A 16,097-nucleotide genomic window follows, 5' to 3' on the forward strand; every position below is an offset into this window, starting at 1 on the left:
AAAGAGCTTTCATCAGCAGTCTCTGCAGACACACTGTCTTTCTTTCTCAAAGTGCTCATGACATTGTCAGAGGCTGTTTTTGCTGACTCTGAGAGAGCGCTTTCTCAAGTTTTTTTACTGAGGAGAAAACTCATCAGATATCGCTTTGGTTACACAATAAATGCTCTGGAATAAATTGCGCATGGTCTAAATGTTGTGAACACTCAACAGGTAAAGAGGCAACAAATAGTTTAAATCACACAATGTGACAATGCTTTCCTTGTTAACAGGAATGCCACATCTTACGATTCCTCTTCCTTTCTCTTTTTTTCTTCCTACTCTTTGCCTTCACCCTTGCTGTCCTCCTCTTACATCCTTTGTGTGTCTTTATCTAATTTCTTCTCTCAAGTTGACAACTGACAGCTAGAGTCAGAGAGAGATGGAGAGAGTGGGAGAAAGAATCCAGGACAGTTCTCTTGTGTGGTTGAGCAGCTTTATCGCTGTTGCACATGCAGTGGGATTTAAGCTCAATCTCTGGAGCGCTCGCTAGGCCCTGCATGCCAGGTCACGTTCTTACTACAGAGTGCAATGAGGAGAAGAAAGACATGACACATTTTAGATGAGTAGAAATTAGAGCAAAGAAGGAAAAGTGTAAAATTAACTGGGTCCGTTTAAATGAAGGTCTGTAAAATTTGCAGCTGAGGTGAATCAGGATGGCATGATACGACTGATAGGGAGAATGATAAAAACAAAACAAACAAAAAAACCAAGACGAGACATTCTATTAAATAAAAATGGATGACTAGCTCCATGTGAAAAGGTTTAGCATTTTGGGAGGAGAGAGGTGAAAAAGATCAGACAGCAGAATCCTGATAAGGTTAGGATTAAAAGGGGATTATGTCATATGGGTCCATTCCTCAGTAACATCCATGCATTCAAAATCCACTTAAATCTGACGTGTATTTTGCCCTGTCCTTTGCTGAACCGGCTCTGCTGTGGTGATTCAAATTTATGCGAGAGGTGAACTTGGGGGACTCGCCCCTGCTTATAACACCACAGGCACCAAAAATGCTAACTGTTTTTACATAACTGCTGTTTAGAAATGCCTCATCATGCTCAGTGTTTGGGCCCCCAATGTCAGCAGTCCCCAGAGACGCTTTCAAGGTGACTGTGAAAACAGCCTGATGAGTCCAACTGATCCCAACAGTAGATTATTACCATTTACACCAAGAGGATTATGGGCTTGTTTGCATACATGCTATGGAAATGTCTCTTTCTGTGGGTTATCTCGAGAGTCGTAATAGGCTGGATGCCAAAATGCACCAAGATATGTATTCGCTTTGACCTTGAATAGGTTGCGTGCTTGTAGTTGGAGGATAGAACTGATTTCTATGCTTTGCTGGTCTGTAGTTGCATTAGTCTCAGTGGAAACTATCCCTGATTCTCCTGCAGGAATACTGTATATCAAGAGTTAATCCTGCCCCCCTCATAAAGATACCAGCATCCTTTGGTGTAGATTACTAGCTAATCTAATTTTTGAAGCAGGCTCCACAGCACATGCTCTGATTTCTTCTTATAGTATCCTCTTGCAAATTCTGTGATACATTTGTATTTGTACTGTACACCCCCTGTCACACACTCACAGTTCACCTCATTGAGAACCATGAGCTACCAGCTCTTGAAAATAGATCAGGCTCCTCCTGCGTAACCATGGAAACCATCTTGAAATAGACTGTAAGGAGAGGTGCAATTTGTGCTCGCTTTTACTAAAGCCAGTTTAACATTGCCGTACATTTGACTGATTTTGAATTAGCCTAAGTATAATTTACTCTATCTGAATTGTAGAGTTTAAATTATAATGCTTGGATAATGTAAAAACCAATGTACATAATGCTTCAAACAATCTGGAAAGAGACATGTGAAATAATAAGACAAAAGACATGTTGTTGCTCAACCCTTTTTATATGAGACTGTATAATAAGGGAGCAAAATGGAACTGCAGCACATCACTGGATATCTAATGGATATTGATTAACCCACACCAGACAGCGCTGGCTAGCTAAGGCTAAATGTATACACGCTGACAGTAATCACTGCTTCTGGGTGTCCGCCTCATCAATAATCTGGTACCAAATACATGCCAATCTCCTCATGGACTCCCATCTTTCAACCAGAGAGGAATAGTGACATCGCTACAGTGACACAAAGCTTCATGTTAATCTGCTTTGTCCCAGTTAAAGAAAAAATTATTCTGATGCTGTTTTATTAATCATTAATACATCCTTCCTGTTGTTCCCAGGAAATAGAGAGAGTATTATAGAGTATTCATCTGTTGGCAGTTGCTATCATTGCTAATATTACTGTATGTCATCTCACAATAAACCATAAAGACCGACAATACCTGCTTAAACCTGCATTATCTGTGTTTGACCACCAGAGGATAGAAGAACTCAGAAAAAAAAAAGCTGACATACACACAGCCCTGACATACTGAATAATGCCCTCTGAAGTTGTTGTTGCCTTCGCCATGGACGTTATGTTTTTCACCCGTGTCTGTTTATTTGTCAGCAGGATTACGCAAAAAGTACCAATTTGCACCGAACATGGTGAAGGGACGAGCCGTTGACCCGGGAAGAACCCATAGAATTTTGGGGCGAATCCAGATCGTTTACTATGAATTTGAATTTTTCTCTCCTAAGTCTGGTGTATGTTGTTTGACTTTAGCCTGGTGGAGGTCTGCGCTCTCTGAGTGCCCCTCTATTTGACATCGGGTCACAGAGGCAGTGATTCAACTTTGTGGTAATAACTTAGACTGTACTTTGTGATGTTGTTGTACTGGATCGCATTATTAGATCTCGTAATGGCTGATGTTTTTACAGTGGCTGCTATTTTTATGGTCAATCAGTGCATCGTCCAACTTGCAGTTGCTGATGTGGAAATATAGAGGAACTATTTACTTTTAGTCACAAGTGAAATTGCCATACTTACGTCCAGTGTAATATTACAATTATTCATAATTTCCCATCTCCCTCAGTAGACTCTGTGTCTGCTTGAAATATTAGTTGCATTTAATAAAACAAGCTCATGCTCATTTCACTGAATATTTTTGAGACCACCGTACAGTGAGTGAGTGTTTCATGTCTCAGAGGAATGTTGAGACGGCTTCTTATTTAACCTTGACCACTTCTCACCACGTCCAAAGTCATAACTGTTTCCTGTGGTTACATTCTTCACACCATACTGGCAAAGTTTAACTATCACTCATATGATATCACTCCACTGTAAGCCATATTTAAAACACTGGTTTATGAGTAGAGCAGTAATCACATTATATTATTGGTGGTATGGCTGCGTTTTCCATGTCTGGCATATATATTATGACTCCTAATCAGCATTCAGTGTCATTTCAGCGGTGTTCAGTCAATTATGGCTGATGTTTTACAGGCACTCAAATATAGTATATGTAAGCAGTTTGGTTTAGGTTCACTTTTCATGTCTAATGCAGATGTTCACCAGGAGAATGACTTGTTTTTTCCATAATGTCATTTCGTTGATGGGATGAACCCAAGCCTAATGTTTGTAACAGAACGCAAGAATTTCACAGGAAGCCTGAACATGATTATTGACAGATTTATGTATCGTCTTGGCAGATTAACAGTTTCGAAAACCTTAAATTGGAACGTCTCAATGAAAAAAGGCAAATGTCTTTCAGCATTTGGTTTGTGTCCAAACTCTTTGGCTGACTGAGGAGGGAAGCAGCGAAAGGCGCTTTGGCTACAATAATGAGCTATTGATGAGTACAGTGCTTCATAGAAAGCTGAAGCCCTGCCTTACTTTCAGGCTAGCTCTTGTTGCACAAAATGTTTTTTTTTTTTCATGAATCTCTCGTAAAACACGAAACATAGAATACTAAGTTAGTTTTACGCTGCACCTGAGCATCAGAATAATTCATCGTGTGTCAGCTTTTAATAAATCTATATTGGCAGTTAGGTTGATGATATTGTTTTTGAAGTTCACTTGTAATTTAAAGCACGAGATTTATAGAATTGCTCAGTTTACTTAATTCCCCTTCAGTCCCAGTCATGGACTGTTGCTCTAGCCAAGCTGAGACCTACTGCTGCTGATACAGTTATACCCCGATTTAAACCTGGATTAAGTAATTTTTTTTTTTTTTACCCTTTGGGGCAGCACAACAAGCTGTAATCATATCGACATTAAGGTTTGCCAAATAATGAAATGAATATGGTGAACATGTTAACAGTTTCAGGTTTACACAGAGAAGGAGCAACATCAGAATTCATTTGGAGTTGTGTTTCAAGCGACCTGATGAATATAAGTATGTTCACCCTCCTGTTAGCTCAGGTTTGGTTTCCACTAACTCTTCCGCTAATATCTTGCTCATTTAACAGTTTAAAGCTCCACTATTTTTACCAACTAGTCACTAACTTAGAGCATAGAGTGGCTTCATCAGAGCTTTTTTTCCACTGACAACAGCTGCTTCACATTACACATAATGGTTTGATCCATCTTTAATAAAATAATATTGATTAGAGTAGCTTTAATTTTATGCCAAATGAAGAGGGTCGATATCACTGTCAAGCCTAATAATAATATAACGTGAGCTGTAGAGAACAGGAATTTTAGACAAGAATGGACAGGGAAGTACATTTACCTAATTTGGCGTCTCACGCAAGACTTAAATATAGACTATACTATAGATATGATATAGAATATATTTTACCAGACACAGATCTGTTTTGGATAAATATCACAGATGAATTAGATAGTTTTATTGTTCACATGTTACTCGTCTGGAAAATTTATTAGATCTCATAATGGCACCATATGCTGTTCATAGCCTCACACGTTACACAGAACAAAGCACAGTTTCATCATAGCCCATGCATACAGATTACACATTGTGGAAAAAGACATGGTGCAGGTTGAGACAAAATGACTGGATTATTATCCTACACTGTTGTCCTGTACTCCTGTGTATGCGAGCATGTGGACATCTGGGGATCTGGACTGCACTAGCTTGTGTTTCTGTGTAGCAGCATGCAGGCAGCGATGCAGAGCAGAGAAAGGAGACTGGTTCAGCAGCATCACACCTCTGATCATGCGGCAACATGGCTCGGGATGTGCTACCATGGCAACCATCTTCCACTGACCCACTGATGGGCTGCCTTGTGTGTCAGTGTGATAGCTTCTGAACGGATGTACGTGTGGAGGATGTGCATCTCTTGCTGCTGGTTTGTTTGAGATGAAGAGAAGAAAGAAAGGAAAAAAAGAGAGAGAAAAACATAGACGGTGAAAATGAGAGTCGGACAGAGGGACAAAGATGGGGTAGACAGACTGACAGTGAGAGAGACTGGTGTGAAGACGTCATGCTAACCACTTAATTAGATTGTTTTGTAATTGATACTGTGGGGGGAATGTGTCTGCATACAAAGCTATTGTTTTTATTTCCATTTATATATTGATATTTCCAGGACTTACAGTAGCACTGGTTTCTGGTTTTATTTAATTCAAGCAATCTGGTGTGGAAAACTGTATGATTGACCCAAAAAGAAAAGGAATATTTAATTCCTTTGATAGTGAAAACATACAGATCTATATTACAGAGGAAATTATATATCGTTTTCCACTCACACATGCACCGAATGCATTTCATTGCTCTCTTTTCCTACATCACTGTATACTGTAGCTAAGCCGTTGGCTTAGTTTGCTCCTCTGGCAATGTCATTTCCATGGTAACCATAATAAAGCTTTGCCCATGTAGTGAGTGGATCTGTTAAAGGCTTGGCATGTACAGTATGAAAGTGAGTGTAATTTTCTAAATATTGGAATACTTTACAGCCTCACTCGTGGAAACTATGTGTATCGACAAACACATTCTGTAATGCACAAAGGGTTTGCTGCAGTCATCTGATCCTGGATCTGTGCCCCTGGCAGTCTGCATTCAATTTCCCTTTCCTGCCCGTGTTAGACCTCTCTATAGTCACTGAGTGCTTCCCTGACTATTGAAGCCTCACACGTTTTCTGACCTACTTAAACCCATCTGCACAAAAATTGGGCTTTGGCCTCTCTGGTCTTGGTCTTCCGCAGGCGCTGCTGGGATTACAGTTTCGTGAGACCACCTCTTGGGGTCAGTCCTTTATGGGCTACGGCTCAGTAAGAAGGGATGTGGTTTTCCTGCCTCTGAATACTACACACACCCACAAGACGGAGACCCACAAATCATCCTCAAATATTTCTTTCAAGCTGAGTTAATTTGTCATTTGCATATGTTTCAAAGTGGTTGAAGGAAGAACAACAATATAAAGCTTTTCCAGCAGAGCCAGTCATGAGTTACTGTTACACAGACACATAGTGCACATAGACCTCCAAAGTCAGCAGCTCAAACACATCTGGGGTCAATATGGAGCTCTCATTCCCCAACAAGGGTCAGTAAAGTACTGGATCTAGAGGGCCCTCACCACCGCTCACCCCCTCAACACCAAACCCGCCTCCACCTTCACCAGCGTCCTCAGCCACGTGAATAATGGACCATTACAGCAGCACCCCAGGGTGTATGAATCATCCCTGTATCATGTCTGCGTGTGGTCGTCTGGGTGTGCAGTTTGGATTCCACCAGTATAATACTCAGCCCCAGGTGGAAAATTTGATACATCACCGTTTTTTCACAATATTATGTTTAAAAATGTAAATCATATGGTACCTGTTAACACATATGTTAACTAGTAACAACATGTCACTATGTTTATCAGAGTTGGTACAGAAATGTCAGATTATCTGCTTAAAGTACGGCTAAAGAGGTCTGTTTTTTCAGTTTAGTTCATAATATATTGCTTTATGTTAAATTTGGCTCTACGTCACCTCTGTGTTGATACTGAAGCTGCATTACTCAGATAGCAAGGAGTTTAAGTTCAATTTTTAAGTGCCGTATCAATCAAGTTGGTATGAATTTGTGTTAGTGGAGCTGAGATAAAAACAGAGCACAGGAAAGTGTCATGAAACAACACAACATATTAATTCAAGACCAGCACTATGTTCCAGACTATCAGGCTGTAAATGTGGCACCGCTTGAGACTGTTGGTTTCAGGATGAAGTGTGCATAAGCTGTATCGTGGGCTACATCTGTGGAGAGGGAAAGGGGGGGGGGGGTTTCCTGTATGAGGTCGATGGAGACTGTACATTCATTTTTCCAGTCCAATAATCTGACGACAGGACCCTTTTCCGGGGCTTTGCGGAGATGGGGTGGCCGGCTACTGTCCCAGACACAGGCACTGATGCATCTCAGACCCATTTACTACACTGATTTAACACTGCTCTGTGATGACGGCAGCCCAATCCAATTTGCCTAGCTATGGTCAAGGTCTGTACAGTAAAATTAGGCACCGGGAAGATCAGAGATGTGCTGATGCAAAGCTCCGCTGGATTTTTCATCTGTAGTCCTTTTGAATGAATGAAATTGAAACAGACATAAATCACTGAACACTGTTTTCTTGTGATGCTGGCTTTCAGAAATGATTTCCCGCACTGTGCCACTGAATCAAATGAAGACTGACTGTTCTTACTGAGCATCCAAGGGTTGAAAATCCAGTGAAGTCCTATTTTTTTTCCCCTAAATGCCAAGTGGTGCCTCCCTTAATACAGTTGCATGCACACTGAACTGTAGCCATAGGAGGCCCAGCTTTAACTCAGTGTGCCTCCTGCTGGAAATCTAATGTCACGACACCACATAGAAACAGCAACGTAGTTCAGATCCAGATTTACTGTATAATTTTAATTTCCTTTAAGATTTATAGAGGTTTTATATTTGAATACAGTTTTACCTGCTGAGAATACTTGTTTTATGACTGAACATGAAGCCATCTAAAAACTATTGTGGCTGGAAGATGCATTACTTAGCCCAAAGTATGCAGACCCTTATCCATATACTTTTGCATACTTCTGATATTTGGCTGTTTTTCATAGTCTAGCCCCCTCAGATCCAATCAAGGGGGATTTTTATGCCACAGTACATTTTAGAAAAATACTGCGCCCACACATTGGTGGTGGCAATTTGGGGAAGGCTCTTTTCTTTTTCAACATGACAATGCCCCCCATACATGCACAAAGCCATATCCCAGTTTGGTGTTGAAGACTTGACTGGCATGAATTGCAGAAATGACATTTGAAAGAGCCAGAGCTTATTGTCCAACATCAGAGTCTGACCTCACTAATGATCTTGTGGCTGAATGGGAGCAAATCCCTGCAGCCGGGTTCCAAAATCCACTGGAAAGCCTTTCTGAAAGGAGTGGAGGTTTTTATGAAGCTGCATATATATCTGTCATTCTGAAGGAGTTTTTCAACAATCAAACATGGTCCTCATGGTTTGTGGGTCCACATTAATTTGGCTTGATAGTTTTTAAAAAATTTTGGTGTAGAAAAATGACTCCTGTCATGGCTGCTTGTTGGTGTTTCAGCTGTAATGTAATTTACTACCAAGTAGCTGCCAATTTGCACTAAATATTTAAAATATATTAACAAAGATCTTTGGAGAACTTGAGATTTCTTGTCTCTGTCCTTTATTCCCTTCAGTATATTTTTGAAATAAATCTTTGGACTTGCTTATTGTAGGACAATTTACTGCAGCAGAGGGAGACAGCACCATCGATGTATCAAAGGCCACAACAGTAAAGGTCAAATCATGAAAATGGTTTCCTGTCTGGTAACCTCAGTAAAAAAAAGTAAAGGTCCTTGTGGTGCTATAACTTCTCACAGATGGGCTGAATCTCTGTTTTTACAGTTTGTAAATACCCAAGCCCGGTGGTGGCAACATCACTGAATGACCTAAGCAGACGTTTAAAGGATGTTTCTGACACAAACCATTTGGTTATCAGTGTAGGGCAGCTGTTACTATACAGCGCAAACATGACTTCAAGCCTTTTTAGATGACAGTGTGTTAAGCAGCTGTGTGGCCTGGCTGAGATAAACAGGAGACATGAGCAACACAGTTTTTTTTTTTTTTTTTTTTTTTTTTGTACTGTAAACAATTTATTTCAGTTGCCATTCTAGAAGACATGAGCATCCAAGTTTATGTTGTGCTATTAGAAAATTAAGCTTTAAAGTAACCAACAGGTATTTAAACTGAATGTTTTATGTGGTTTTTGAGCAAAACAGGCAGAGAGGTGAAGCTCCTTTTCAGATGCTGATCAGAGTGAGGATTTTAAAAAATAGAGGCAGACACAACAAGCTGCTATCAACTTGCATCTCACTCTGTGAAAGAGATTGTCTGCGTGTCTGGTACACACACTGACAGCAAAACAGTTGTTTAATTTTTACAAAAAGTAAAACCGCAGTCACCAAAAATTCCAGTTAAGCTGACTCTGTATTTATATTACAAAATGTGGCTGGATGTGGAAAAACAGAGAGCCTCAAAACTGTAATACATCATAGGGGTCAATAAGTTCTTTTTGTTTGAAATATTAGCTGTCGAAAACACTACAGTGTGTTTGTTTAGCATCTTTACTTTTTCTGCTTTGCAATGGATTTCCTCTAACATGAAAGGTGGATAAGTTCATGCTGTTTTATGTACAGTCCCTTGTTACTACATTTTGAATCAAAGTAATTCCAGCTAGACTCAAAGTGAACTGATTTTAACTGAAGAAGCGGACTGGGTGTGGGACCTCTGTGGCTTTACCTCCTGGAGTGGTTAGTTTACAGAACGGGAGATCTGGTGAGATCATCACCGTGAGACTGTTCCACTGCTAATGAGAAGGGGAGGGAGGTTTTCCAAGGCTGTTCATGCCTCACTGGAGGTGCTCGTGTCATCTGTGGGTTTGTGGTTGCACTCGCAGTGATTCAGCCTTTACCTTAAACTGAGTTTTTCCAGCTTGGCCGCAGAAGGTAATGAATGAAGATGGAACACAATTTATTTTTAGGGACATCAATCATGTCATCATCTGTAAAAAAGATGTAAAGGGAAGTCTGATGATGGAAAGGTCTATTTATATGGGCTAAAAATTCTTTGTCCTGTTGTATGTAAGCTTAAAACCGTGACAAAAAAGTGCTCATTCTTAACGCTCACTTGAGAAATGGCTAAAAACTAATTTAATTGCTTAACAGCATTTGTTCAGTTTAAGGTGGACCTAACAATGTTTACGCTAGATTCAGTGAATATATGATTGATACAAGACTTCAAAACAAATTCCTAGCAAGATGGCTCTAATACCCTTTAATATCTGCCCAGTTCTTATGGCTAAACTGGAAACTACTCAGCAGACATGGAGCAACATTGGCTTCCCATTGGAATATTGCATTGTAAATTAGGCTAATTAATTGCATAGCAGTTGTCATTCATCATTTTTACACAATTATGGAACTTAATATTTTTCTTAAATTGCTCCATCTAGTGTGGAAAAGTCATAGGAGCCCATCTCACTAAATCCAGCCTCACGCCGACCCTCCACTGTACCTGTAGTGACAGCTACTGCTAAGCTAATAGGCATTAATGCTCCACTATACAGTGTATACTGTAGTATAAAATACACTACACTGGCCTACTATATGTAATACATATTTAAAACATAGTGCTTCTTCTCTTACATGTAGCTTAAAGGAGTACTCCAACAATTTAGTATTCACCTTCCATAAAGTTGGGAGACTCACAAGAGACATTATGAAGAGAACATCAGAGTCAAATTGGAAGCAGCAGAAGCGTATGTATTGACTTGGGTTCCAAAAATGTTGGATCCTACAATTCTCAATATGCAACTCAAAATAGCATCTTTCATTAGACCCTCCCTGCCTCTTGAATGCATGCGTCTTTACTTATGGTCTTTACACCACACCTTCAGTTTGTAATGCAGGCTTTCAGATAAATTTTGTACACCAAGGCAAGTTAACCCTTATGACAACATCAGAGACATTTTTTTGTTAAAACTGTCAAGAGTCCCCGAGATCCACAAAACACATTATAGCCTACCCATTTTTACACAGGCTGAGTAGTACTTCTCTTGAGAAGTAAAAAATTGGTAGAGTGCCCCTTTAATTGGCCATCTTGCCTTCGGTTTTATTGAAATCCAACTCACTAGGTAACTGGGGGGGGGGGAATCCCTGTTAGTCCCATTTTTTTGTTCCTCATGTATTAGCAGAATCCCCTACTCTTCTATTACAAAAAATATTTCGTCTCTTGTAAGATAAAAACGTTTAAAACTAAAACCACCTTCTTGGTTTTCCACACATAACCCGTTAATCATCTTTAAAAGAAACTCATGGTTACCTCTGTGGTCCATATGCTAATACGTAAGGGGCTAATGCTTGTGTAGAAAGTTCTTTAGCTAACATTGATAAGTAAACAGTTCGATAAAAGAAAATATTACTTAATACTTTTTTCTTTTTACTCAGTATGTATAACTTATATTTGTACTTGTTTGTAGGCTAATTATCTATGCAAAGTCAACTGAAACAAAAATCTTTTTCATTAACCGCTGCCGAGTAATGAGATTACTTTGAGGTTACCATGGATACCCTCGGTTCGACAGCCGTTGGCCATCATCTCACAGAGGAATATGGGGGTCTCTCTCCGGTCTCGTCATCCCTCTTCTTTTTTTCTCTCTCTTTTTTTGGGAGAGGGGGGGTGGTGGTGGTGGTGGTGTTGCCTGTCCAGTGACCGACTGCTTCTTTCTGCTCGCTGAATGGGAGAAAAAAGGGTCTTTGCTTGCGGAAGATATGAATTTAAATCTCAGCACACAGAGAATTAAAGGAAGTTGTGCTTACCGAAAACTGTAAAACGGTCACAGATGAGCGGTCGTGTTCTGATCGGGAAGGTGCCTTCTCTGCAGTCGGCGCCAAGAGCTAAAAGGACTTTACTTTTTACGCCAAGGTAATAATGACATTTCACTACTGCTTTCTCTTAAACACACCGAACGACGTTTTCGACATCTTTATAGCTGTGTTGAATTCTGTTGAAACGCTACAGCGCTTTCTTTATTTCCCCTCTAACTATAATTTATCCAACGATAATGGCTGTTCCTTTTATGGGGACTGTGGACTAATAGATTTATTCGCAGGCTTTAAATCATTGTTAAGGTGACTTGGTTTTTGACTAACGTTACAGTATGGTAACATTAGCCGATAAACTACTCGTGTAGAAGATTAATTAGGCTGTTTTGACTACATTTTCGGTGCTTAGATATTGACATTATACTGTAATACATCCATGAGACAGTTGTCCAGTAAATACATATGTTTAGTAAATATATGTTTTTTGAGCTACAGCAATTTTACACGTGTGAATTATGTTGACATGAGGTTGAATATAGTCATGAAGAAATGTGCTGGAGATTTATATGTTGACATTGATTTGGCTCTATAAATTATAACATCTGTGGTAACACTTTTTATTCTTGGAGGACACTGCAGTGCTGCTACCACAGCTATCTGTATAATAGAGGGTGTCTTCACCGCTCACTCAGCCATAGGCATGCAGTTCCAGGAGCCTTGTCTTTTCTGTCCTTGATGCAGAAAATATTGACAGTGCCAGATCTGAACTGCAAGATGCATTCGTCTTGTGGGCACAGTGCCTTATTTCATGTGATTTTATAAAGGATAAAGTCAACTCTTTTTTTTTTTTTTTTTTAAAGAGCATCTGTGAGAAACCTAAACTTCTCCTCTTTCTATATAAAATGTTATGTGTGCTTGCTTTTCTTGCTTTGCCTGTCTTTGCAGTGGCTTCCACCAATGTTGCAGATCTTGCCATAGTGGCAGCCAGCATTTGTGTTTGTCCACATGTGTGTGTGTGTGTGTGTGTGTGTGTGTGTGTGTGTGTGTGTTTGATTTTAGTGATGCTGTTAGATGCCGGTCCAAGTCTGGACAGTGATTGCAATGTCCCCAACCTGCTCCACCCCACCAATCATCCCTGATTCTTCTTAAATCAAAATATTTTCACTGCAACCCAACTCAAATAATAGCATGGACACACAAATCAGAGAGATGTTGGAGCTGTGCCACAGAAAACAAAAAGTTAATTGCCACCCTATGGTTGAAATATGCACTTTGCTGGTGTGCAACTCCCACCCTCCCCCTGTCTGGATTTCATCCCTGAGAGCAGACAGTTTGGCTTGTAATATTAACAGCCCACAGGCCCTCCTGCCTCTTCTTAGGCTGACATCCCTTTGGGGTTATTCATGGCCCCTCTGTTGCTCCTGACAGAGGTGGTATTGTTCAAACACACCACGAACATCTGCGCTCAATGTAAATCAAAATTATTCTCATTATTGATGGTATGTGAAAACGTAAAAAAAAACAAAAAAACATTTAAAATTTTCAAATCAAACATTTATCTTAGGTTTTTCCTTTCTCGTGTCAAACTTTGCCTCTGAGGTCACGTCTCTGTGGCCACAAATCCTCACTAAAATGTTGAATTTTGTGTGTCAGAATGCTCTAAACCAGTACAAAGTGTCAGGGAAAGCTTCATCTCTGTTTTACAACTGCGACTACAACTCAACTTCAGCCATGTGATTAAATCCAATTCTGAATGTGTATGGGCCATTTTTGTCTCCCTGTATTTTTCTATGCAATTCTCCTCTGCTATCCTCTGCTAATTGCAGACTGCAGACCCACAAAGAGCATTTTCAGCTCAGTGGGGAAAGCAAAAGAAAGGGAAAAGAACTGATTCAGCTCAGGCAGTGACTCAGCTTTTAAAAGGTCTTATTAATTTACCTTTTCCACTGTGCCACATTTTCGTGCGCCAACACAAATTTGATTACCACCTGTGGTTGCCAGAAGAAATGATGGGGAACGTAATTGTACAAAATCCGAGCTGGACTTGCATTTAGCTCTCTGGAGATATAATTTTTAAGTTCAACAAGGCATTATTGCTCTTCGAAAGCACATAAAAATATTTCACTCTTCAATTTTAAACTCCCCTTGGACTCAGAACTGTTTTATCCTTCGGTGATGTTTTGGTTGACTGAGAGGCTACACTTCTGTTGAACTCCACACAGTGATCTGCATTTTAAATGTATTCAAATATGAATGCATCCAGAGATCTGATGTCCAGTGAGTAGTTTCCATCCCTGCCTTCCTTGCGTAAGGGGCCACTCTGGCAGCATCTGTTTCAGGGCGATGCAGGACGTCATTGTCGGGCGGAGGGAAGGGTCAGGAAGGGTTTAGGAGCCTGTCACTCTGATTTCACTGCTTCTTTAGAGTTTAGAGCATATGAGACTGCATTCTAAACCCTGAGCAGTCACTTGACATACTTTTTTATTCAGAATGATTTATCAGCATATTCTGTACAGTTCCTCTTGAAGCTACAGTTAAAGATTGCAGTGTGTTGGCCTTTGTTTAAAAGCTGCTAGCTTTGCCATCATAGGGATTTATTAAATTACAATTAAGCTTATATCTTTATATCTTAAAATTAAAATTGAGGAAGAATGTTCCAAACAAACGGGAGAACATTTTGATGACATCTTGCTCTTATAATGCAGCACATTATAGGTTGAAAAAGGATATTAGACAAATGGTCATAAGTTCAAAAATACTTCTTTTTTTTTTTTCAATCTTGAGCTTTGGAACTGTTATGATGCAGGCAATTGACTAATACTTGAAAAACTCATACTTTATTTCACTAAAACAGAAATATCCACTTCTGAGGGTTTGTTCACCATATGGCCTGGAGCTCTGATGTATTAGTTCAATCGAATCAAAGCAGCTGTAGCCATGTTGGAATTACCTGCTTGTTTGAGCATGTGGCCACCTCCAGAGAGAATTTACTGCAGACAGATGGGTATATCACTGTTGCAACCAGCTTTTTCTTCCTTCTTAGATTTCTGCAGCTTTACCTACTGTACATTCATATTGTTTTCATTTATTTGCACGTTTGCTAAATCATCATCCATGTATTGTTTCAGGTGGGATGAGAGCAGCTCCATTAGCAGTGGGCTCAGCGACGGTGACGGCGATGGCTCGGATAACCTCAGCTCAGAGGAGTTCAACGTCAGCTCCTCTCTGAACTCCCTCCCGAACACACCCCTGGGATCCAGACGCAACTCTTCGGTAATGGTGAGCCGACAGTCTGTGATACAGCGTGTGATATTGTTTTGCTTTCCTTTGGTCTTGTTTAGTTTGTAAAAGCAGTGCTAAAGATCACAGATGAGGCCTTCACTTGAAGCACTTTCAATGCTTCATCCTATGATTTACATTGTATTGTGTCTAAAATGCGAGCCCTTCTGCTTTGAGAAGGGCCACAAAAAGACACCACAGACCTCGCCTCTGTCATTAAACTGAGACTAAAGAGAAGAGTGCAAACCCTCCACTGCACATACACTGAAAATCAACTTTTCATTGAAGCAGGAGACATCTTGTGTCCAATAGTAAAAGAAAAACATGTTCATATATTATGGATTTTTCAATTAGGGAGATGAAGTAGATGTAATTATAGAATTTTTTACTAGGTGATTGAACTTTCTTTGTGGAAAAACTATATCAGACACAATTTGTTATTCCAAGCAGAGTATGTATTAAAACACGTCTGGATGGGATCGTTAAATTTGATCAAACTTGTTTTATGTTCACTTTTGGAGATGTGGTGGGTCCTACCGTTCTCCCAGGTTAACGTTTTTTACTTAATCATAGAGATAGTGCTTACTTGCAGAACGCTCACCAGGAAGAAATGAACATTAGAGGTACTCAATGAGCCATCTGTCGCTCTGTATCACATTCATAGCGTGCCAAGAAGCAGCATGTCCAGTTTTGTCCTCAGTCCTACCTCCTCAATGCACCACATGATTTTTCTATTATAGTGGAGCTGTCTTTTTTTATCCACTGCACAGTGACACATTCAAAAATATAAGCTCAAGTTTAACTCTATTGTTTTCTTTTTCATTCTTTTAACATATTGATTTACCTCTGAAAGTGTTAAACCCATTAACAGTTTTATTTTCCCATTTTATGTTTTCCTTTCTTGCTCTTCCTCTGTGGTTTTCTTTAATCAGCTCAGGATATATCATTCTATCTCTCACTCCTTCCCACTGGAATGCAGCTTAGATGAAACAAAGATTACAGAGAACAGTCAATTCCACAGATAACACAGACCATGTCTGATGGTTCCCCACACTGCGCCCCTTCCC

At 39.9% G+C, this 16,097-nt stretch overlaps 1 protein-coding gene across 5 annotated transcripts in view; it reads left to right on the forward strand.

Annotated features, from left to right (window-relative positions):
• Positions 1-16,097, forward strand: part of nav1b (neuron navigator 1b) — a 52,770-nt gene that overhangs the window by 16,408 nt on the left and 20,265 nt on the right. For all 5 annotated transcript variants that reach the window (XM_023416166.2, XM_087176589.1, XM_087176590.1 and 2 more), the window contains one exon: positions 14,880-15,030. In XM_023416166.2, the coding sequence (XP_023271934.2) occupies positions 14,880-15,030 (151 nt within the window). The remainder of the gene's footprint in view (positions 1-14,879; positions 15,031-16,097) is intronic.

This window comes from Seriola lalandi, unplaced genomic scaffold (genome assembly GCF_002814215.2).
Source record: "Seriola lalandi dorsalis isolate HSWRI2012SDOR001 ecotype SW California unplaced genomic scaffold, Sedor1 jcf7180002054561, whole genome shotgun sequence".
Taxonomy (NCBI): domain Eukaryota; kingdom Metazoa; phylum Chordata; class Actinopteri; order Carangiformes; family Carangidae; genus Seriola; species Seriola lalandi.